The sequence below is a fragment of the Rhinoraja longicauda genome, chromosome 33 (genome assembly GCF_053455715.1).
Source record: "Rhinoraja longicauda isolate Sanriku21f chromosome 33, sRhiLon1.1, whole genome shotgun sequence".
In the NCBI taxonomy this organism is placed as follows: Eukaryota; Metazoa; Chordata; class Chondrichthyes; order Rajiformes; family Arhynchobatidae; genus Rhinoraja; species Rhinoraja longicauda.
Window position 1 is genome coordinate 7621986 of NC_135985.1, and position 24913 is coordinate 7646898.

Sequence of the window (24913 nt, forward strand, 5' to 3'; positions counted from 1 at the left end):
CCACTCTGTACCTAACACAAGTATGCAATGTAATTCAGGTTCTTGTGTCTCCACTTTACTGCTCCATTGCAGGCTGTAGAAGGGTCCCAACCCAAAACACCATCTGTTCATTCTCTCCACTGAGGCTGACTGACCCACCGAGTTTCTCCAGTACTTTGTGTTTTGCTCAAGATTCCTGCACCTGCAGTCTCTCGTGTCCCTAATTCAATTTTAACTCAATGAAATACAACAAATTTGTGAGATTCACAGGCATGTTGGTGACGATCAATGATGGAACTCTATCGCTAATTCAGTCCAACACTCCGCGTCTCAGTTTAGCGTTAATCTCGGGAGAGCATTTAGGAACTGCTTATGTAAATCTCACTGCTGAAAATTGAAATAAAAGCTATTGTTTAAAGGCAGATCATTAAACCTTCAAATAACAGCTGAATCACGGTGAATATTCAGTGAAAGCAGAATCTCAAGTAGGGATGTTATCTGCAGACTAATGGAGGATTAGTACCTTAGCAACCAATGCTTTTATTTGCTAATTCCCAGAGGGCCAAGCACATTAGTTGCCATAACAACTGGCATCCTATGGTGAAGGTGTTTAATTGACCATTTTTAGTATTTGCAGCAATTTGCTGATCTTGCTCAAACAGTTTCGCTAATCTGTATTTGGGATGTTTTGATCGTTAGGAATAGTGTTATTCTTGTCTGCTAAATGCACCTCCTCCAACCTCATCCACTGTATACGTTGTTCAAGATGTGGACTCTTATACATCGGCGAGACCAAACGCAGACTGGGCGATTGTTTCGCTGAACACCTTCGCTCAGTCTGCCTGGGCCTACCTGATCTCCTGGTTACCAAACACTTTCATTCTCCTTCTCTTTCCCACACTGACCTTTCTGTCCTGGGCCTCTTCCATTGTCAGAGTGAGGCCAAACGCAAATTGGAGGGATGGCACCTCGTATTTCACTTGGGCAGATTACACCCCAGCGGTATGATATTGATTTCTCTAACTTCAAGTAACCCTTGCATCCCCTCATTCTCCGTCCCTCCCTCAGGTACCAGTTGTACCAGTTTCAATGTCATCTTGGTGAGTTCCATCGTCCATAACTCCTTTTCACCTAGCCCACAGCCAACAATGGCCTGTTTTCTTTATCATTGTTACATTTTTGTATACCTTTCATTAATTTGTTCTATACCACTGTCCATATCTAGCGTTTCCCTTTCCACTGACTTTCAGTCTGAAGAAGGGTCTCGACCCAAAGCGTAACCTATTCCTTTTCTCCAGAGATGCTGTCTGACCCGCTGAGTTACTCCAGCCTTTTGTGTCTGTCTTCCGCTAATTACGAAGCAGGTTTCTAAGCATTACTGGATCTGGCTTGCAGTCTCGTTCCTCTGTTTTGTCAAAACCTGCACTCATTTTAATCAAGACTGTGGTGTTTTATGATTTGGAAATGAACATTCCCTGAATATTATTAATCTCCATAAATCCTTACTTAAAATAGATGTTACTGTGCACAACCAAACATTAGGTACAGACAGAATCTGTATCTTCCCCTTTGCTCTATCTATTGCACTTGAGCTTGAATTGATTATATTAATGTATGGTATATCTGTTTGGATACCATTCAAAACACTGTACCTTAGTTCATGTGTCAAAATAATACGCCTAAATCTAAATCTAAATCTTTGAAGTAGAGAGGAGGCCAAAGGATAGACAGCCATGAGCATTGTCATACAAAAATGCCGGTATTTATATTAAATTTGCTACCAGTAGCATCAGTTGAGTTGTTGGTCAGGAGATTCTGTTTTTCACTCAGTGGCATGGGAGATTTCACACACAACACACCATGTATTTTTTTGTAGAAAGGAACTGCTGATGCCTGTATATATCAACGACAGACACAAAGTGCTGGAGTAACTCAGCGGATCAGGCCACATCTCTGGAGGAAAAGCTTTGGTGACGTTTTGAGTCGAGACCCTTCCTCAGACTGCACTTCCTGCACATTTCATCTGCTCCACTGCGAAATCTCCTCGAGGTTTGCCTCCTTTGAAGATGTTCTCCTCTCTCCGACAGTCAGCCTGAAGAAAGGTCTCGACCCAAAATGTCACCCATTCCTTCTATCCTGAGATGCTGCCAGTCCAGCTGAGCGACTCCAGCTTTTTGCATTTATCTTCGGTGTAAACCAGCATCTGCAGTTCCTCCCTGAGCATTATGTGGGACCTAGGTTGTCACGGACGAGTTAGATTGAGGAGTCGGTGTCTGTTATCTGTGAGCCTCAGGTTTATAAGCAGCCAGCACACAAGAAGGCTGATAAAGGTGACAATAGGCCGTCTGAGCCTGGTATTGGTTCTTCTTTTAGAGAGATACAGCGCGGAAACAGGCCCTTCGGCCCACCGGGTCCGCGCTGACCGGCGATCCCCGCACATTAACACTATCCTACACCCACTAGGGACAATTTTTACATTTACCAAGCCAATTAACCTACAAACCTGTACGTCTTTGGAGTGTGGGAAGAAACCGAAGATCTTGGAGAAAACCCCACACAGATCATGGGGAGAACGTACAAACTCCATACAGACCAGCACCCATGGTCAGGATGGAACCCGGGTCTCCGGCGCTGCATTCGCTGTAAGGCAGCAACTCTACCGCTGTGCCACCGTGGTGCAATTGCCCATTTTATATATAGATTGAAACACTGCATACTATAACATGAACTATCTTTTAAAATATTTCTATATAATGTTTGCTTTTCTATAAATAGTCTGGAAGTTGCACACAATTATAAATGGGAATATACACCGATCAGCCAAAACATTATGACCACCTGCCTAATATGCTGTTGGTCCTCCGTGTGCAGCCCCATACGCAGCAGGGTGCGATGCACTGTGTATTGTGACACATTCCTCCCGTGACCACCATTAATATTTTCTGTGACTTGTGCCACAGTAGACCTTCTGTCGTTTCTGACCAGACGGGATAGCCTTCGTTGCCCTCGCGCGTCGATGAGCCTTGGGCGCCCAACACCCTGTCGCCGGTTTGTGGGTTGTCCCTCCTCGGACCACTGTCGGTAGGTACTCACCACTGCTGACCGGGAGCACCCCACAAGCCTTGCCGTTTCAGAGATGCTCTGACCCAGTCGTCTGGCCATAACAATTTGGCCCTTGTCAAAGTCGCTCAGATCTTCACTCCTGCCCATTTCTCCTGCATCCAACACATCAACTTCAAGAACTGATTGTTCACTTGCAGCCTAATATATCCCACCCCTTGACAGGTGCCATTGTAACAAGATAATCAATGTTATTCACTTCGCCTGTCAGTGGTCATAATGTTTTGGCAGATCGGTGTAGTACCTTGTAGTTAAAAGCATGTGTTGGAAAGAACTGCAGATGCTGGTTTAAATCGAAGGTAGACACAAAATGCTGGAGTAACTCAACGGGACAGGCAGCATCTCTGGAGAGAAGGAACGGGTGGCGTTACATTTGATAATGTTTAACAAAGGATAGCTTTAAAATCCTGTGGTTTAAAGGTTCAGCTGCAAATCTTTTGCTCCAACAAAATTAATATTTAATCTGAGCTTGATATATTTTCCGGTAAACTCGGTCTGCTCTCTGGTCTGTAATGGCATCTTAATGGTTCTGCATGCCATTCGGGTTGTGAAGGTGAATTTTAAAGTGAAATGCTGGTCACTGATTGAAATTAATGGCAAATAATTCTTTGCATTCCTCCTAATATATGATTTGCTCAACTCCACATGCAATACGATTAAAATCGCAGTTAATTGCCAGCTTTGCTGAACCTTGTATTAATCACACCTGCCTGAGCGACACGACAGTATTTTTAATGACTTCCATTAAAAGTCATTTCAAGGGTGACCTTCTCCCTGTATCTGTCCTGTCAAACTGATGAATGAGAGAGTAATTATTTTTAACTTCTCAATCGTTACTGTCCATGCACGTCTAAATGTCTAATGAGGAATTTACATTTCACTCCACCTCTTCTCTCCTGATCTCTGATGCCCTCTTGTCCCCTTTTCACCTCTAGCCTTTGTCACTTACATCCTAGGGTTGCCAACTTCCTCACTCCCAAATAACGGGACAAGGTGACGTCACCGCCCAGCGCCCCACTTGACCTCACCCAGCCAGCGGCCACGTGCTCCCGCTCCACCAATGGCGGGACGGGGGGGCCGCCATTGGTGGAGCGGGAGCACGTGCCTGCTGGCTGGATGAGGTCACGTGGGGCGCGGGGCGGTGACGTCACCCTTTGTCCCTTATTTGGGAGTGAGGAAGTTGGCAACCCTACTAATAAGGGACAAGGGCGGTCCCGTACGGGACAAACTAATTTAGCCCAAAATACGGGATGTCCCGGCTAATACGGGACAGTTGGCAACCCTACTTACACCACCCATCGAACAATCAGCCCCCCCTCCTTCACCTGTATCCACCTATCACTTGCCAGGGTTTGGCCCACCCCCACCTCTTTTTTCCAGCTTTCTCTCCCCCACCCCCCATTTCCTCAATCTGAAGAAGGGTCCCGACTCAAAGCATCGTCTGTCCATTCCTTCCACAGATGATGCCTGACCTGCTGAGTTCTTCCAGCACTTTGTGTTTTGACAGAGATTAAAACTGTAGACGCACTACATGACAACTGGGGAACACAATCTGCTAATCTTTTACTGCTTTGATGTTTAGTTCTGTTTCCTCCAAACACATTTAGCCATATATCTTGAGACACTTGTCGATCAAACTGGCTTAGCTTCCTGCTCTGGCAGAATCTTCCACTGCCAGAACTCTCTTCAGAGTTAATCTACAAAACTCAGGGTTGTAGATTAATTTGGCATTGGTAAAAATTGTAAATTGTTCCTAGTCTGTAGGATAATGCTTGTATACGGGGTTATCACTGGTCTGTGGGCCGGAGAGCCTGTTTCTGTGCTGTAACTCTAAACTAAACCAAACTAAACCAAACTAAACCCCTCTGCCTTAGCAGACAACATGCCCTGAGAGCTAAAATGGCTGAAGACCCTCAAATCCTCTTCAATGCTTCTGTTATCCAGGTTTGAGCACTCCCTCCTCATTATAGCAGAATGCAAATGCAACTTTATAACATTGACCTGTTTATCAGCAATGCCTCAAAGCTATCTTTACCCAAACTTATTACTTCCTTCCTTCTACAACACCAAGGCCTTAAAAACGTCATTTTGTTGCCACTCAACACTCTGGACTCTGGTTTGCTTCGCCCTTTCCAGATTTCGGCATTTGTGAAGTTTTGCTCCAGTGGGAACTCATTATTTTATTTTATCACGTTAAACAAAATGTCTATTCTCAGCTTTAACAATGTATATAAAGACTGCAGTCAAATATGTTGCTTACAAATCAACAAATTGAATTAATTACTGCAAGCATGCCAAACAGACTTGGTACTGTAAAATAGCAAATTCATATTGTATTTGGTAATAGTTAGTATTATCTATATACTAAAACTCTTGTTTGTTTGTTTGTTTGTTCCTGAACTACAGCCAAAACGGTACACGATAGCGCAACAATTTTAGGCCCACCTTACTGACCGCCGTCCCATTGGTGCCAATGGAAGAAGTTTCATTGAAATCGGTGTTATATTTTTAAAATTATTCACATTTTAAAGTTTAAATCTATCTCCTAGGGAGGGAGGGGGGATGGAGGGAGTGGGGGTGGAGGGATGAGGGGAGGGAGGATAAGAGGTGTTGAGGTGGAAGGGAGGGGGGGTGGAGGGAGGGGAGGAGGGAGGGGAAGGAAGGGGAGGAGGGGGGAAGGGAGGGGGAGGGTGTGGAGGGGGGGGGAGAGGGGGAGTGGGGAGTGGGAGCTGCACCAATGCAGGAGGTTTGGGCCCAACGGGTCAACTTGGTCTAGTACTAAATAATAGTAGGTAGACACAAAATGCTGGAGTAACTCAGCGGGTCAGGCAGCATCTCTGGAGAGAAGGAATGGGTGACGTTTTGGGTCGAGACCCTTCTTCAGTTACTCCAGCATTTTGTGTCTACCTTCGATTTAAACCAGTATCTGCAGTTTTCTTTCCTAAATGATAGTATATTATTTAGTAGTCTTGATTAGTGCGGTGGTCAGGGATTATGGGGAGAGGGCAGGAGAATAGGGTTGAGAGGGAAAGATAGATCAGCCATGATTGAATGGTGGAGTAGACTTGATGGGCCAAATGGCCTAATTCTGCTCCTATCAATTATGAACTTAATAAGTATATTATTTCATATATTTTTCCTAATAAGTATACTATACTTATTTATGAATACCAATTCATATACTAAGGTATACTAATTTATATACTTATAAGTATACTAATGGTATACTATATGAAATACTAGTTATAATAGTAAAAACTGTAAAATAGTTTCCATTGCTTACACACTTTGAAGTAAAACTTTGCGACTGATTATTCAATAAATTGTGGTTGCCAATACCACATTGAAGACCTGAACTGTCTTTAATTGCTCTGCGATGTGGTGTCTTGCACTGAATATAGTACCCTTTATTCTTTATCAGTGCATAGTGGACAGCCTTATTGAATTCTTGTGTAGTCTTTTCTCTGACTGGTTTTCGTGCAAACAAATGCTTTTCACTGTACGCGTGACAATAGTAAACTAAACTAACCCTAAATACGTGTTATCGCAGGAAGGAAATGACATTTGTAAGACTAATTCTAATCCAAATGTTTGCTCAGCTGTTGTCAGCTGTACACAGGACCTGGAAATGCAAAGAGTTTTTATCACAATATTTGCCAAGTACTTCACTTTATTTTAATCTGTCAAATTAGAAAATATGAGGCTGATACCAGAAAGTTGAAAAAATAAATGATCAGCATTGATCCATTGTAAATAACGCAAGTATTGTTGAGCCTCTCTGGGATTAGATGAAGGAATAAACGTTTCACTTAATATTTTTATTGTTTACTCTGTGAATGGAAGCATCATGTAAAATGATCAAATTCAGTCTGAAGAAGGGTCTCGACCCGAAATGTCACCCATTCCTTCTATCCAGAGATGCTGCCTGACCCGCTGAGCTACTCCAGCATTTTGTGTCTATCTTCTGAATGTAGTTAGACACAAAAAGTTGGAGTAACTCAGCGGGACAGGCAGCGTCTCTGGAGAGAAGGAATGGGTGACGTTTCAGGTCGAGACCCTTCTTCAGACTGCTGAATGTAGTTGTCAGTTATAAGATTCTATTTTAAGTTGCGGCATGAACAGTCCTTTCTCTGCATGCTGATACTTTTCCAAATCTACGAACTATCTGTTGAAGTTTGAAACCCTCTCTCCACTCTCTTTTTCTCTTCACAGATCTAGCCATTCTGCAGAGTATCTCAACTATTCTACTAACAACTAGAGAGCAGTCTGGAGCTACTAGCTACTTCATTGGAAACCTTTGGACTATCTTTGATCGTACTTTACTGGACCATATCTTGCATGGAATGTTATTCCCTTTAGCATGTACTGTATCTGTACATTGTGGATATCTCGGTTGTAATCATGTGTTGCCTTTCCGCTGACTGGTTAACACCTCGGTACAAATGACAATAAATTAAACTGAACTAACTGAACTAGTGTTCTCTGTTTCTATCTAAGCTAAAACTTCTTCAGGCTGTGACTTCAAGCCCCAAATGTCCACTGTAGATGGAGCATTAGGTCTTTGCACATTTGTGGCTTCCAACCCAACATCACACTTTCTACCCCTGACTTTTTTTTAACTAAAAAAGTTATTTAATTAAAAAACACATCCCTGATGCTTGTCACGACTTTAAAGTGGTACTTTTCATTTTCCTTACCGTTGCTATGTAATATTTTGTCATCAACATAAGAACATCAGAAATAGCAGCTCTCCTGGGGCACATTGTCCCCATGGGTCGAGGCCACCATATAATAAAATCCTGGCTGATTCTCCACCAATCATTTTCCTGTCCGATGCCCATATGTAATTCCCTCTGTGATAAAAAAATCCTGGCTGATTCTCCACTTGAACCATTTTCCTATCCGATGCCCCTCTGTGATAAAATAAATATTGATCCTGGCCTTGAGAGGACTGAATAATTGCCCATCCATGTCCTTCTCTGAGGTAGAGCGTTCCAAAGAATTATAACTTTCAATTTTAAAAATCTTCTCCTCATCACAGACCTAAATGTCCAACTCTGTATCCAGATGATGCTGTTCCCCACTGACCCTGCCAGCTCCTCTGAAAATATTACAGGCCTCCGTGTGATCATTCCTCATTCCTCCAAACTCCGGTCACTGAAGGCCTTTCTTAATCTCTGCTCATACTGTACATGTTACCCTTGTTCCTGGATTCTCTATTCAATCCCGACTACGGGTGCTGTCTGTAGGATTTGTACGTTCTCCCCGTGACCTCCGTGGGAGAACGTACAAGTGCGGACGGACAGACCCGAGGTCAGGATTGAACCTGGGTCTCTGGCGCTGCGAGGCAGCTGCTCTACCAACTGCGCCAATGTGCCGCCCAAAAGAGCCACAGATTTGACATAAAACTGGATTGAATCTATAGCACCAGAAGCAGACCGTTCAGTGAAACTGCCCCACGATCGTATTTATGTTCCACACAGGCCTCTCCCAAATCCCTGGTCATCTAATTCAATCAGCAGAACCTTCTACTCCCTCCCTCATGTATTTATCCAGCTTCTCTTCTCTTGACTGTAAGTGCATCAATACTTTGTGCCTCGAGTTCTTTTTTTCTGCTGTTTCATTGTAACTTAATCCTCTGATCAGTCTTGTGACAGTAATGTTTTCCTCAAACCTGAGGAAGTACTGTCCCTTGCCAGGGCTTAGCCCCCTCCCCCCTCCCCCCTCCCCCCTCCCCCCTCCCCCCCCCCAGCTTTCTCCCCACCACTCCATCAGTCTGAAGTAGGGTCCCGACCCCAGACGTTGCCCGTGCATTCGCTCCACAGATGCTGCCTGACCCACTGAGTCCCTCCGGTACTTTGTTTGTTACTTGCGATTCCAGCTTCTGAAGATGTTTCTGTCCCCTGAGGCACTGTCGAGTTGTGGAAACAGTAGGGTAGAGATAGACCTCTCTACAATGGCATTTGACATAAATTGCCTGAACACAGTGTCCAGTGAAAAATGAGGGGAGAAATTACCTAATGGCATTTGACATAAATTGCCTGAACACAGTGTCCAGTGAAAAATGAGGGGAGAAATTACCTGGCTTGTGATTTCCGGATCATTATAGTAATAGACCTAGAAAAATGAGTTATCTGCCTGCAATATTATTTTGTAACAAATTCTAGAACCCTGAATGTAAAATTGAGGTTGTTTTCAGAGATAATTTGGCATTTTATGCTTGGACAGTTTAGTTTAGTTGAGTTTAGTTTATTGTCACGTGCACCGAGGTACAGTGAAAAGCTTTCATTGCGTGCTAACCAGTCAGTGGAAAGACAACACATGATTACCATCGAGCCATTTACAGTGTATAAGGGAATAACGTTTAGTGCAAAGCAAAGGCATTAAACTCCGATCAACGATGGTCTGAGGGTCACCAATGAGGTAGATAGCACTTTTTATGAAATCCAGATGATACATAAACTCCACAGTTCAGATTTCCACGCATAATTTATAAAGTGGGGAGGAACGTTGAGCTATTAAAGGGCCTGTCCCAGTTACGTGATTTTTAAAGCTACTGCCGGCGACTGTCAAAGTCGTAGCAGAACGCCAAAATTTTCATTTACCCTACGACAACGACCACGACAATGCCGAGTCAGGTCGATACAAGTCACTTTTTTTGTGAAACTAGCACCTGGCTAAGAGATTACACCGTCTTCGGAAACATCGCGAAATTCCCACGCTTACCTGACCGTCAAACTGTCGCCTCCAATCTACCTGTCAAATGTCCTGACGGTAAATAAATTGGTTAAACAAAACTAACTTCTGGTAGCTTCAAATGCCTTTTCTTAATTTAATATTACGTGCTTCTAAATGCATCTGCGACAACCTAGCAAACCTGGGGACAGCGTGCGACAGACAGCGCCCGCAATAAGCTACGATACCTGGCGACAAGCCAGCTGTCGCCGAGAAATTTCTATCTGGAAAATTATTCCGCGACGCGCCGAGATCCGCTACGATTCATTGAAGACTCCTCACGATCACGCCCGCGCGCGACACCCCGGCAAACGTTCAGCGACAGCCTAGTCGCCGGCAGTCGCCTTAAAATCGCCTACGTGGGACAGGCCCTTAAGTGTACTGCATGGAACAGACCACACACAATTAACGTTCACCAGCCAGCTTGGTTTCCCGGGAGAGAGACCAAACCTCCCCAGCCTCCTGCACTCAGTCTGAAGAAGGGTCTCGACCCGAAACGTCACCCATTCCTTCTCTCCCGAGATGCTGCCCGACCTGCTGAGTTACTCCAGCATTTTGTGAATAAATCTTAGAGGAAACTTTCCAAAAATTCTATCCGACCTTCAAGTGTAATTGAACAAGGATTAATGTTACATATTTCATCCATGATCGGTTGCAGAACCGACCGAGATCATATTCCTGTTCCATTTGCAGGTGATGTTCCACTGCATTCTGAGAGCCGTAGAGTTATAGACTGAAACACATCCTTTGGCCCAACTCATCCATGCCGATCAAAATGTCCCACCTAAGCTAGTCCCTTTTGCCCGTGCATGGCCCATACCCCTCTACAGAATACAGAGCTTTATTTGTCATTCGGTACCAAGGTACCGAACAAAATTACATTAGCAGTCACACAAAAAACAAAACACAAGACACATGACCCCAACACAAACGTCCATCACAGTGACTTCAAACACCAAACACCCCTTCACAAAACTTCCACTCTCTTCCCCACGCCCACGGACAGACAGCTCGTCCCCGACCGACCCGCACAGGGCACTAAACCTTTCCTATCCCTGCACCTGTCCAAATGTCCTTTTCAATGTTGTTATTGGACCTGCCTCAACGACTTCCTCTGGTAAGTTCATTCCATACACCCACCACCCTCGGGTGACAAGTTGCCTCTCAGGTTCATATTAAATCTTTCCTCTCACGCCTCAAACCTACACCTTCTGGTTCTTGATTCTCCTCCCCTGGGAAAAATACTATATGCTTTCACTGTCCCTATTTCCCTGATGATTTTGTACACCTCTGTAAGATCACCCCTCAGCCTCCTGCACTCAAAGGAATAAAGTCCTAGCCTGCCCAACCTCTCCCTGTAGCTCAGGCCCTGGAGCCCTTGTAACATCCTCATAAATCTTCTTTGCACCCATTCCAGCTTCATGTTCATTGGTTCTAGGAGCAGAATGAGGCCATTTGGCCCATCAAGTCTACTCTGCCATTCAATCATGGCTGATATAACTCTCCCGTTCAACCCCATTCTCCTGCCTTCTCCCCATAACCCCTGACACCCGCACTAATCAAGAATCTGTCAATCTTCGCCTTAAAAATATCCATTGACTTCAATTCCGCAGATTCACCGCCCTCTGGTTAAAGAAATTTCTCCTCATCTCCTTTCTAAAGGTACCTTTTATTCTGCAGCTGTGGCCTCTGGTCCTAGACTCTCCCACTAATGGAAACATCCTCTCCACATCCACTCTATCCAGACTATGAACAGTTTTCAGGAACGGGAACTCTGTCTTAACCTTGGGAATGCCTGTATGGCTTACAAATACACAAATAATCAAGAATCTGTCAATCTGCTTAATGGCATCTTTCCTCTAGCAAAGGTGACTAAAAGTGAACATAATACTCCAAGCATGACCTTATTATTATTTTGTACAACTGTAACACAGCGTCCCAATTTCTATATGCAATTCCCAGCCTAATCCCCTTGATGATTTTGTACACCTCTGTAAGATCACCCCTCAGCCTCCTGCACTCAAAGGAATAAAGTCCTAGCCATCTAGGAAAGCCATCTTATCATATCATATATATACAGCCGGAAACAGGCCTTTTCGGCCCACCAAGTCCGTGCCGCCCAGCGATCCCCATACATTAACACTATCCTACACCCACTAGGGACAATTTTTACATTTACCCAGCCAATTAACCTACATACCTGTACGTCTTTGGAGTGTGGGAGGAAACCGAAGGTCTCGGAGAAAACCCACGCAGGTCACGGGGAGAACGTACAAACTCCTTACAGTGCAGCACCCGTAGTCAGGATCGAACCTGAGTCTCCGGTTCTTCACCACCCTATCTACCTATGAAGCTACTTTCAAGGAACTAAATACCTTTTATCCTCGATCCCTCTGCTCTGCCACACTCTCCAGGCCCAACCGTTCATTTTGAAGGTCCTGCCCTGGTTTGACTTCTAATATGCAAGACATCTTACTTTTTGATCATTAGACACCAATATAAAATGTAATCATCCACAAAATGCTGGAGTAACTCAGCAAGTCAGGCAGCATCTCAGGAGAGAAGGAATGGCTGACGTTTTGGGTCGAGACCCTTCTTCTTCTGAAGAAGAAGAAGGGTCTCGACCCGAAACGTCAGCCATTCCTTCTCTCCTGAGATGCTGCCTGACCTGCTGAGTTACTCCAGCATTTTGTGAATAAATACCTACGATTTGTACCAGCATCTGCAGTTATTTTCTTACACTAAAATGTAATCATTGTATATTTAAATGTAATCTCACCAAGGTATGACACGCCTTCTTCCGGCTTTATTGTTCCGTATTTCACCATCATCTTCACAAAATCAATCAGAGTTTTCATGATGGTTATCAGCGTTTCCTTCTCCTTTGCGTCTTGCTCTGTATTAATTAAAAATAGCTCAGCGGATTGGGTAAAATCAGCATGCAACATACAAAATAGGACAGTTTTAAACCAATCCAGAAGGAATATTGATCTGGGTTTCAATTATACAAGTCAATATTGTGAACAGTAGCAATGCTTTAATTGAGATTCCTTAATTGCTTTTGATAGAAGGATTAAATAGCTGTTGATTCAGGGATTATATAGCAGAAGGCGAGTGCTCCTAAAATAATATTGATTCTAAAAGAATATTAATTCCAGTTTTTTTGCTGCATACGGCACTTTATAATATTGTAATGTGTTGTAATATTGTCCACCATTTTGATATGGTCATATTGATTTGCAGAGTTGCAGTTTTGCAGAGAGAAAAGATTCTTTCATGAATTGTGTGATCACTTCCTCAATGTAATTCTAACCTGACATTAATATCTCACTGTTTCAATCGTTAAAACTAATGATACGGATTATGAGTTTGATGAACCAGATGTTGGGTGTTGGCACTAACTGAACGGTGCCAGGCAAAGCAGCAGAGTTGCTGCCTCATCGCCCCGGAGACCTGGGTTCAATCCTCACCACGGGTGCTGTCTGTACGGAGTTTTTATACGTTCTCCCTGTGGCTGCATGGGTTTTCTCCGGTTTAGACAATAGACAATAGGTGCAGGAGTAGGCCATTCGGCCCTTCGAGCCAGCACTACCATTCAATGTGATCATGGCTGATCATTCTCAATCAGTACCCCGTTCCTGCCTTCTCCCCATACCCCCTGACTCCGCTATCCTTAAGAGCTCTATCTAGCTCTCTCTTGAATGCATTCAGAGAATTGGCCTCCACTGCCTTCTGAGGCAGAGAATTCCACAGGTTTACAACTCTCTGACTGAAAAAGTCTTTCCTCATCTCCGTTCTAAATGGCCTACCCCTTATTCTTAAACTGTGGCCCTTGGTTTCCTCCCACACTCCAAAGGTGTACAGGTTTGTAGGCTAATTGGATCCGGTAAAAATTGCAAATTTATCCCTAGTGTGTAGGATAGTGTTAGTATACGATCGCTGGTCGGCACGGAATTGATGGGCCAAAGGGCCTCTTTCCTCGCTGTACTGAAGTACTAAAGTAAAATTATTAACATTTTAATAACCAATAATGAAAAGCTGAGGAATGAGGCTCCATGTTTGTAAAAGATAATTTTCAGTGAGAGGTTTGTAGGCAGCAAACAAGATTATGTCGTTAAATATTTCTTACACTGTACATATATATTTTCCTGGACTGTTGGGAAGTACTAATAGCAAGGGGATGTTGGTTTGCTCTTAATAGAAGCACCATTCTTGCAGTAGCACAGCAGTGTTAACTGTACTAATCCAGTGGCTTCAATTTGTCGCCTTGTTTGCCCATTGATAGCAGTGACCACTGCTTGCTCACCACTCCTGCCTTACAGAACTCATCCCGATTGCCCAATGTGTAGGATGGAACTGCAGATGCTGGTTTATACCAAAGATAGCCCCAAAGTGCTGGAGTAACTCAGCGGATCAGGCAACATCTCTGGAGAAAAGGACAGGGTGATGTTTTGGGTCGGAACCCTTCTTCAGACTGAGGGGGGGGGGGGGGAGGGGGTAAAGGGGGGGGGGAGGGGGGAAAGGGGGGGGGGGGAGTGTACTGGAGATGGGAAAGGGCCAGAAGAAATCGCCTCGGCAACAGTTGATCTCAGGAGGGTTGGAATCCATAATGGCCCATTGTGGGCTGGGGAAGATGTACTAACGAGAGGGATGCAAGGATGCGAACATTGGAATGGGTAGGACAACTAGGGGAGGGGAGGGAGGAGAGAGGGGGGAGGGATTACAGGAGTTACTTGAAATGAGCAAAATCAACGTTCATACTGCTGAGTTTAGTTTAGAGATTCAGCGCGGAAACAGGCCCTTCGGCCCACTGAGTCCGCCTCGACCAGCGATCACCCTGCACATTAACACTACCCTACATACACTAGGGACAATTTACACATACACCAAGCCAATTAACCTACAAACCTGTAGGTCTTTGGAGTGTAGGAGGAAACCAAAGATCTCGGAGGAAACCCACGCGGTCACGGGGAGAGCGTACAAACTCCGTACAGACAGCACCCGTAGTCGGGATCGAACCCGGGTCTCCAGCGCTGCAAGTGCTGTAAGGCAGCAACTCTACCGCTGCGCCACCGTGCCGCACAAAGTTGTAAGCTGCCCAAGCGAAATATGAGGTGCTGTTCCTCCAATTTGTGTGTGGCCTCACTCTGACGGTGGAGGAGGCCGAGGAGTTTTCAGTTACCTGTGTTTAAGCTCTGCAGCAGGTTGTAGAAGTTTGGAAAGTATTGAAGGTCGTCCATGCCTTCGACAACTGGCCGACTGTTCCTTTGGTTCTTGTCTGTGGCTGAGGCCCGGTCGCTCTCCGTCTTCTCAAGCTCACGCTGTTTCTTTGCAGCTTTTGCGATTTTCTGTGGAAAAAGTGAGGAAATAAGAAAAAAAACGTGGAAACATATGGCTCAGCACAAAACCGTACAGAAGGGAAAGCAGAAAGAACCGAAGTGGTCCTGCCTGGAGAATGAGGTGAAGAGGGGAAGATGGATCAGCCATGATTGAATGGCAGAGTAGACTTGATGGGCCGAATGGCCTAATTCTGCTCCTATCACTTATGAATTTATGAAGCGAAGGAAATCATTTATAAAATCCGTGGGCAGTTTGGATTTCACCACGATCACTGAACCTCAACCTTATCACATCCAGGAGTGGACCAAAGCATGGAGTTCCTGAGGTGAGATAAGAGATACTGTGTATAATGGCAGCATTTAGTTGAGTGTGGCATCCAGGAACCCTATTCTCCAGAGATGCTGCCTGTCCCGCTGAGTTACTCCAGCACTGCTGTCTATCTTCGCTATAAACCAGCATCTGCAGTTCCTTTCTACTCATCAAGGAACCCTGGTTTATCTGAAGTCAACGGGTGTCAAGGTGAAAAGACTCCAATGTTTGGAGTCAAAGCCTCCCGGAAAGGTAGATGGTGGTGGTCATAGGAGGACAACCATCGCAGCCCCAGAACTTCCTCTCAACAGTGTCCTGGCCCCACTGACTGCTTCATCTGTCCTTCCATCACCTATATGTTCCAAATATTGAAGAGGACCTGATTGCAAGGTGGCACAGCTGGTCGAGCCGCTGCCTCTCAGCACCAGAGACCCAGGTTGGATCCCGATCTTGGGTGCGATCTGCGTGGAGTTTGCACGTTCTCCCTGTAATGGCGTGGGTTTCCCCCGGGTGCTCTGGCCCCAGCTCTCCCACATCTCAATGATGTGCAGGTTTGTTGGTGAATTGGTCGCTGTCTGAAGTCCCTAGTGTGTAGGGGAGGGGTGGAATCTGGAGGGAATTAAGATTAAAATTGGATTAGATCAGTGTAGGATTCGTGTAAATGGTGGTTAATGGTCGGCAAGGACTTGATGGACAGAAGGGCCTGTTTCTGTGCTGTATTACTCTATGACTAACTGACACTATAAGATCAGAAATGGAGGTGTTTACTGATGGCTGACTGATGTTCAACTGTATTCTTCAGTAAATAAAAGCCATGCCTGCACTTCTTGCCGGCAAAGACCCATCTCTGAGGGCGGCACAATGGCGCAGCGGTAGAGTTGCTGCCTTACTGCTTTAACGTGCCAGAGACCCAGGTTCAATCCCAACTACGGGTGCTGTCTGTTCAGGGGTTGTACGTTGTCCCTGTGACCCTAGTGGGTTTTCTCTGAGTACTTCGGTTTCCTCCCACACTCCAAAGACGTATGGGTTTGTAGGTTAATCGGCTTGGTATAAAATTGTAAAAGTTAGCCCCAGTGTAGGATGGTGTTAATGTGAGGGGGTCGCTGGTCGGCGCGGACTCGGCGGGCCGAAGGGCCTGTTTCTGCGCTGTAAACTAAATTAAACTAAATGAAATACTAAACAAAGTGGAACTAGTTGGCTTTGACATTTAACAGCATTACAGTCATCTGGAACCAAGATGATCGAAGGAAACAGGTGCCTGGGAGCAGCCCCAACCCCAGAGGCTCCCCCACCTTACACAGCCCCTTGGTGTCCAGATCACAGCCAACATTACAATTATGCATCTTTTCTGAAATGTGGTCACGGTTAAAGGGGCGCACTAATAAAGGCACATAATACTCAAAGGCACACAACCAATTAGCAGATAATCTGGTTTAATGATAACACAACGAACTGCAGATGTTGGAACCTTGAGCAAAACACAGAGTGCCGGAGGAACTCAGCAGGTCAGTCAGTCAGCACCCGTGGAGGGAAATGGAAAGACAATATGTGAAGAAGGCACTGAACCCAGAACGTCACCTGTCTATTCCCTTCCACTCCCCGTTGAGTTCCTCCAGCACAATGGGTTTTGCTCTGTTTGGTGATGGAGACCTGGAAAGCTGGCTTCTCTTCAAACAGTCGTACGGGATGTTTGAGGTGATCACCCAGGAAGGAAAATGCGGTCGGTGTGACGTTTGACAGTTCGACATGAGAGACAGAGCTTCTACAGCACACCCCCCAACCTCCAGCTCTTCAGAGAACGTCAGCCGAGAATGTGTGTGAACCCTACGAGGTGAGAGAGTTCCCACTGAGGCTGACACCCAGCATGCTATGTCATAGTAGTTCATTAAGGAAAGCTTTTATATGAACAAGACACAAAAGACACAAAGGGCGCAGCGGTAGAGTTGCTGCCTCACAGCGCCAGAGACCTGGGTTGGACCCTGACTATGGGTGCTGTCTGTACAGAGTTTGCACGTTCTCCCCGTGACCCCCGTGGGTTTTCTCCGGATGCTCCGGTTTCCTCCCACATTCCAAAGACGTGCAGGTTTTGTAGGTTAATTGGCTTCGGTAAAAATTGCAAGTCATCCCCAGTGTGAGAAGGATAGTGTTAATGTGCGGCTTGTCGGCACGGACTCGATGGGCCGAAGGGGACCTGTTTCTGCGCTGTAACTAGAACTAAAAAAAAAACCCTAAAAAATGCTGGCGTCTCAGGGAGATTTTATATAATCAATCTTGTTGGCTATCGAATACTTTTACACTGTTTCTATACCCTGTAGAATTATTATGATAATTATGCAAACTTGAAGGATGAAGGAACTTCCCCAGTCTTGTTGTTGACGATTTATGAACGATATAATCCTATGATTTCTTGCCCAACATATTGAGGAAACATTTGTGAAAGTCCTGACATATAAACTACAGGGCATTTGTAAAGGCATCCTCGCTGGAATTCTGCCTGTTAATAAATATTTGATCTTCCTTTTGCAACAGCATAGATGTTGCACAGGGCTTGACATTTAATGGTAGTCTCAAAATATTGAAAAACTGTTCAGCACCTAGATATTTTTGATGGTCTTTGGTCAGGGCTGGTCATAGCAAGTTCTGTGTGAACAAACACTGCCAATACGGGTGTCAGGGGTAATGGGGAGAAGGCAGGAGAATGGGGTTGAGAGGGAACGAATGATCAGCCATGATTGAATGGAGGAGTAGACTTGATGGGCCGAATGGCCTAATTCTGCCCCCATCACTTATGAGCATGACCATATTCAACTCGAGAAAAATAATAAGATGGTGAATATGCTTCTTTAATAGTAAAACTATTAGGCTTTCTACAGCTGAGGAAATTCAGAGTCTCTCTGAGGATCCTTCAGTGCTTCTCCTCTGGGGCTGCAGAAAGCATCTTGTCCGGCAACATCTCAATCTGGTTTGGGAACAGCTCCGCCCAGGACAGGAAGGCTCTGCGGAGAGTAGTGCGTTCGGCTGAACGCACCATGGGAACTACACTCGCCCCCCTGCAGGACCTATACATCAGGAGGTGCAGATCCAGAGCCAGCAACATTATGGGGGACCCCTACCACCCCAGCAACGGACTGTTCCAGCTGCTATGGTCAGGCAAACGCCTCCGTTGTCACGCTGTGAAAACAGAGAGGATGAGACGGAGTTTCTTCCCACAGGCCATCAGGACTGTTAACTCTTATATCACCAGGGACTAATTTACTGTATTAATTTATTTTTTTGTGTTGTGTCTTTAAAAAAAAATAATTCTATTCTGTTTTGCAGTTTTAGCACAATCCGCAGGCGCTGCCACTTTCATTTCACTGCACAATCTTGTATGTGTATGTGACAAATAAAGTAGACTTGACTTGACTTGACTGCCATTTGTATCCGGGTTTACACACATGAGGAATTCATCTCAGTTACTTGCTTTAATGAACCTACCTCGTCCTCCTCCCTGTCTCCATCACTCCGGGTGGCCTCTGTCTTCAGAACGGGGAGATCATCATTTTGATCCCTGATTTCATTCTTATGGGCTTCATTGGAGATAAGCTGCTGCAAAGAGATTGCAACCTCTTCTTCCAGATTGTTCGCCTGATTTTCCGTTATCTATCGGAAGAGCACATCAGCATTGTCAGAGATGCAGATAGAAACAGCAATAACCCTCTTCCAATTTGCTGCTTCCCCCCCCAGATGTCTCGTTTGCAAGTGTCCCTCTGTTCACGCCATGCTGTTCTGTCTGCAATGAGAACTCCCATTATCTGTCAGCACAATTTTCTTGGTCTAATATCTTCATGCAGAAAAGAGCCAAAAATAACAAATACATTCGCCAATCTTGTGATAGTTGAAACTCAGCTGTGAATGCTAAATTGTGTTGGGGGTGGGGAGCGGCAGGGAGGGAGGGAGAAGTATTTCTCCTCGGTCTTGGTTCTTGTATTCAATTTATTTTGTTCATCTCTGCTCATTTTGTAAATGAAATGTGATTCTCCTGCAGTTTTCCTCTAATTTCCCTGAGGCACATATGGTTCATTAATTAACTGTCAGGGAAGTAACAATGAGCCTTCAACATGGATCTGAATCAAAGCATTTGAACGGGATAAGATTACCCACTGCTCTCCCTCCTGTTAATCTCTGCCTACAAAATGGGTTTTCTTCTTTGATGGCATGCTAAATAAACTCTTATATTTGAGATATTTTGGGCACAGCGGTAAAATTGCTGCCTTACAATGCCAGAGGCCTGGGTTCGATCCCGACTATGGGCGCTGTCTGTACGGAGCTTGTACGTTCTCCCCGTGAGCTGCGTGGGTTTTCTCCAAGATCTTCAGTCTCCTCCCACACTCCGAAGACGTGCAGTGGCTTGGTGTAAATGTAAATTGTTCCCCGTGTGTGTTGGATAGTGCTAGTGTGTGGGGATCGCTGGTCGGTGTGGACTCGGTGGGCTGAAGGGCCTGTTTCCGCGCTGTTTCGCTAAACTAAAATAAATGAAACATTTACCAGTCCCAGGTTTAGGAGCTTAGAAACGATTCTGTCAAAGACTCCTCTGTCATTTTCTTCGTAAATTCTATTGGCGATTTTCTGGACAATGTCTTCAGCAGTTAAAGGTGTTCCATCCAATTGGTGCAGACCATCAGGGTCATCTGCAAGGATAAATGACTTTGGAGCACATAATGTAATTTGAGGCAAAATATTTTAGAACCTATGAACCAGTAATCATAAGTCTATAACTAGCAAGCCTTGTGTATGTATAGACAAACTAAATACAAATGAAAAGGTAGTAGTATCACTAATCATTGTGTTTCAGCAGCTTAAAATCATGAGGGGAATAGATAAGGTGAATGCACAGAGTCTTTTAGCTGTGGTTGGGAAATCACAAACAAGAGGGCGTAGGTTTAAGGTGGTAGGGCGCCTTACATCACCAGAGACCCGGGTTCGATCACGACTACGGCTGCTATCTATATGGAGTTTGGACGTTCTCCCCGTTACCTGTGTGGGTTTTCTCCGGGTGCTCCGGTTTCCTCCCACACTCCAAAGACGTACAGGTTTGTGGGCTAATCGGCCTCGGTAAAGTTGTAAATTGTCCCTAGTGTGTGGAATAGTGTTAGTTTTCAGGGTGATCGCTGGCTGGTGCGGACTTGGTGGGCCGAAGGGCCTGTTTCCGCGCTGTTTCTCTAAACTAAACTAAAAGGGGAAAGATATAAAAAGAACCTGAGGGGCAACCTTTTTTTACACAGGGTGGTGGGTAAATGGAATGAACTGCCAAAGGAGGGCATTGAGGCAGATACAAAAACAACATATAAATGACATCTGGACAGGTACATGGATAGGAAATGTTTAGAGGGACAAGGGGCATAAGTGGGCAAGTGGAACCAACGTAGTTGGGGCATCAGGTAGGGCCGAAGGGCCTGTTTCCATACTGTATGACTATAACTCTACTATAAATGGCAAATGAAAGGACAGTAAGAGGAAGAAACCTTCATCTTTGTAATCCATTGCACTTTTTGTGGAATCATCGTAATTGTTCGCGAGTCTCCTGCTTTTGGTGGAAATGACACTGCGGGGAGGAGGAGCGGAGACATTGGTCGGAGAGTCTTTGCTGATGTCACCCGCCTTCTCACTTTCTTTCTCCGCCAACGATTTCAGAAGCATGAAGTCATCCACAAACGAGTCATTCTGCAGCGGGACCTTGTTCTCTGCAAGGGTAGCAAATTGATTTGTTGAGCAAGGATAAAAAGTGACTTGAAGACCAGATTGAATTTCTGCATTAGTAAATAAAAGCCTTATGTCTACCTGTCGATGATGACTGTCCGTCTAGTTCCTAGATGGGGAGGAAGGTAACAAAGTGTCACATAGTTAAAGAAACATAGAAACATAGGTGCAGGAGTAGGCCATTTGGCCCTTCGAGCCAGCACCGCCATTCAATATGATCATGGCTGATCATCCAAAATCAGTACCCCGTTCTTGCTTTCTCCTAATATACCTTGATTCTCTTAGCTACATCTAACTCTCTCTTGAAAACATCCAGTGAATTGGCCTCCACTGCCTTCTGTGGCAGATAATTCCTCAGATTCACAACTCTATGGGTGAAAACGTTTTTCCTCATCTTGGTCCTAAATGGCCTACCCCTTATTCTTAAACTGTGACCGCTGGTTCTGGACTCCCCCAACATCAGGAACATTTTTCCTGCATTTAGTGTGTCCAATCCCTTAAGAATTTTATATGTTTCTATAAGATCCCCTCTCATCCTAAATTCCAGTGAATATAAGCCCAGTCGTTCCATTCTTTCATCATATGTCAGTCCCGCTATCCCGGGAATTAACCTGGTGAACCTACGCTGCACTCCCTCAATAGCAATAATGTCCTTCCTCAAATTAGGAGACCAAAACTGCACACAATACATCGGCAATTTACCGAAAATAAATCCAAGAGATTCCTCAACAGAAGGGTTGATTAAGCAGAGTATGCAGCTACAACAGAAGGCGGTCAACAATAAATGTCTCTGTAAGACATGATTAGAACATTCTGGACAATATCAACAATTGCAAGGACGATTTTTAAATTAGATTTATAAAAAGGGAAGCATATCATCAGGAATTATCATCTTGCACTAAACGTCATTCCCTTTATCCTGTATCTACACTGTGGACAGCTCGATTGTAATCATGTAGTCTTTCCGCTGACGGGATAGCATGCAACGAAAGATGTTTCTATTGTACCTCATCACACGTGACAATAATCTTAACTGAAATGATTTTTATTTGGAGGTGAAAAGTAGGTGAAAGTGGGCGCCAACTGATGGAAGCTCACGTGTGAAACAGCAAGGCATCATTTACCTGTTCCTCCCCTGGTCTTTCTGCTGATAATTCCAGATTAGAGACCGCTTTGTCTGAAATGAATGGAATAAATGTGAGCAGAAATGTATGGGGAAGATGCACATAGAACATAGAACATACAACACAGGACCAGATTCTTTAGTGCACACTGCCTGTGCAGAACATGTTGCTGGGTGACCTAATCTCTACTTGCATCTGGTACAACCCCTCCATTCTCTGCACATCCATGTGCCCATCCTAAAGCCTCTTAAAAACCACTATTGTACCTGACTCCATCACCAGTGTGTTCCAGGCACCCAACACATCTCCTCCAATCTGTCCCATCTCACCTTAAATCTGTGCCCTCTCGTCTTTGACATTTCCCAGCCTGGGAGGAGGGTTCTGACTGTCTCTACTTCTCATAATTTTATATATTTCTATCAGGTCTCTCCCCTCAGCCTCCAGCGTTCCAGAGAAAACAATCTAAGCCTGTCTAACACATCTCTACTTCCAGAATACCCAAGAGACCAAAGATAGATCGACACAAAAATGCTGGAGGAACTCAGCGGGACCAGGCAGCATCTCGGGAGAGAAGGAATGGGCGACGTTTCGGGTTGAGAGACTCCTTTAGAAGGTCCCTTCCTTCATAAGGTGCAATGTTATCATGGTACAACGTTTTACTTTAAATTGGCAATAAAATTGGAGTAAATGTGGACTGTTAGCGGAAACAATAGTCCTTGATGTGCAGGAAAGAAATGCAGATGCTGGTTTAAACCGAAGATAGACACATAAAGCTGGAGTAACTCAGCGGGACAGGCAGCATCTCTGGAGAGAAGGGATGGGTGACGTCTGAAGAATATTTTCTTCAGATTGAACAATAGTCCTTACCAGTTTGACAAATGGAAATCGTTACCAAGTCGCAAATCTATTCCCACTCTGGTTAAAACGACGTTACTGGCCGTGTGACTGAATATTGAGTCCATTGCACGTTACAATCTATACTGGGGCCGATCCACAGAGAGGTAATTTGTCAGCAATGCTTGTCCCACGCGATGGTTCTGAGGTTTTTAATTAGTTTAATATTAAAATATCAAAGACTGTGACGCCACATATTAATCGCCTCACTCGCCTTGACCTGAGAACCGAAAACTGTGACTGAAATCTTTTCAATGCGGATAAATCGCCTGGACCCATTAACATCCCAATCTGACCAGCACCGGCGCAGCGGGCCGAACGGTCTCCTGTATATCTTCCATGTACCGTCCCGAGGATAGAACGGTCTGCATCTCCCCGACCAGGGCGCTGGGCTGGACAAAGCGCTAAGCCCTGAGCTGAAATATTGATCAACCTGCCTGAGGAAGGGTCTGGACCCGAAACGTCTCACCCATCCCTTCCCTCCAGAGATGCTGCCTGTCCCGCTGAGTTACTCCAGCTTTGTGTGTCTATCTTCGCTTTAAACCAGCATCCATCCGCCAGTTCCTTCCTACACAAACTATGACCATTTCAGCTGAAATCAGTTGATGGATGCAACTCACAACTCGGGCGGCTTGGCCAGATGTACAGAGATAAATCGGGAACAATAGCAACGCCGTTTTGCCGGCTACACCCCGACACACAAAGGACTCGCTTGGATGCAACCTTTTCATCCGTTGAGTTTAACTGCGGTGGATTCAACTGATGAGGTTAATCTGCACTGGTGATGCACAGACAACCCTTCTTCTTGAATCCCAGTAACTCAGCGGGTCGGGCAGCATCTCTGGAGAGAAGGAATGGGTGACGTTTCGGGTCGAGACCCTTCTTCAGACTGTTGGGTCTCAACCCGAAACGTCACCCATTCCTTCTCTGCACAGATGCTGCCTGACTCGCTGAGTTACTCCAGCGTTTTGTGTCAATCTTCGATTTAGTTCCTTCCTGCACATCGAATCCCAGTGCTATTTTTTTTTACCGCAGCTGAACCGGGACTTACCTTGGGCTCCTGCAGGAGTTGGGAATGCATGGACCTGGTGTAGCAGCAATGCAGCCGCCTGCAGGAGGAGGACACATGCAGTGTGTCTGAGAGGCATTGCTGCGATGGTGTGGAGAGGCGGACAGGCGCTGGTTGCAGTTTCAGGACCGTGGACAGCGGCGCCGTCGGAGCCGGGACACAAGTGCTGAATACAACAAGGAGGTGGCGACTGGATGCTAATCCAACCACTGTGCGTCAACCCTCTCCCAACCTGCGTCACTCCACACACACACACACACACACACACACACACACAAACCCTCAGCTCAGCGATAGAAATGCACCAGGCGTTTTCATCTGTGTTGGAAGGAACCGCACATGCTGGTTCAAACCGAAGATAGGCAGCGTAGGTTTACTAGGTTAATTCCCGGAATGAGCGGGACTGTCATATGTTGAAAGACTGGAGCGACTAGGCTTGTATACACTGGAATTTAGAAGGATGAGAGGAGATCTTATCGAAACGTATAAGAATATTAAGGGGTTGGACACGTTAGAGGCAGGAAACATGTTCCCAATGTTGGGGGAGTCCAGAATCAGGGGCCACAGTTTAAGAATAAGGGGTAGGCCATTTAGAACTGAGATG

The 24913-nt window shown here is 45.2% G+C and overlaps 1 protein-coding gene across 1 annotated transcript in view; it reads right to left on the bottom strand.

The window, feature by feature from the left end:
- scg3 (secretogranin III) overlaps positions 1-24523 on the bottom strand; it is a 35288-nt gene extending 10765 nt beyond the window's left edge. Inside the window, exons 1-8 of the mRNA XM_078427266.1 lie at positions 24292-24523; positions 22347-22399; positions 21304-21331; positions 20988-21206; positions 20011-20153; positions 18961-19125; positions 15017-15182; positions 12614-12730 (exon numbers count right to left, since the gene is read on the bottom strand). Coding sequence (XP_078283392.1) covers positions 12614-12730; positions 15017-15182; positions 18961-19125; positions 20011-20153; positions 20988-21206; positions 21304-21331; positions 22347-22399; positions 24292-24388 — 988 coding nt within the window. The 5' untranslated portion in view covers positions 24389-24523. The remainder of the gene's footprint in view (positions 1-12613; positions 12731-15016; positions 15183-18960; positions 19126-20010; positions 20154-20987; positions 21207-21303; positions 21332-22346; positions 22400-24291) is intronic.
- Positions 24524-24913: the final 390 nt, after the last annotated feature.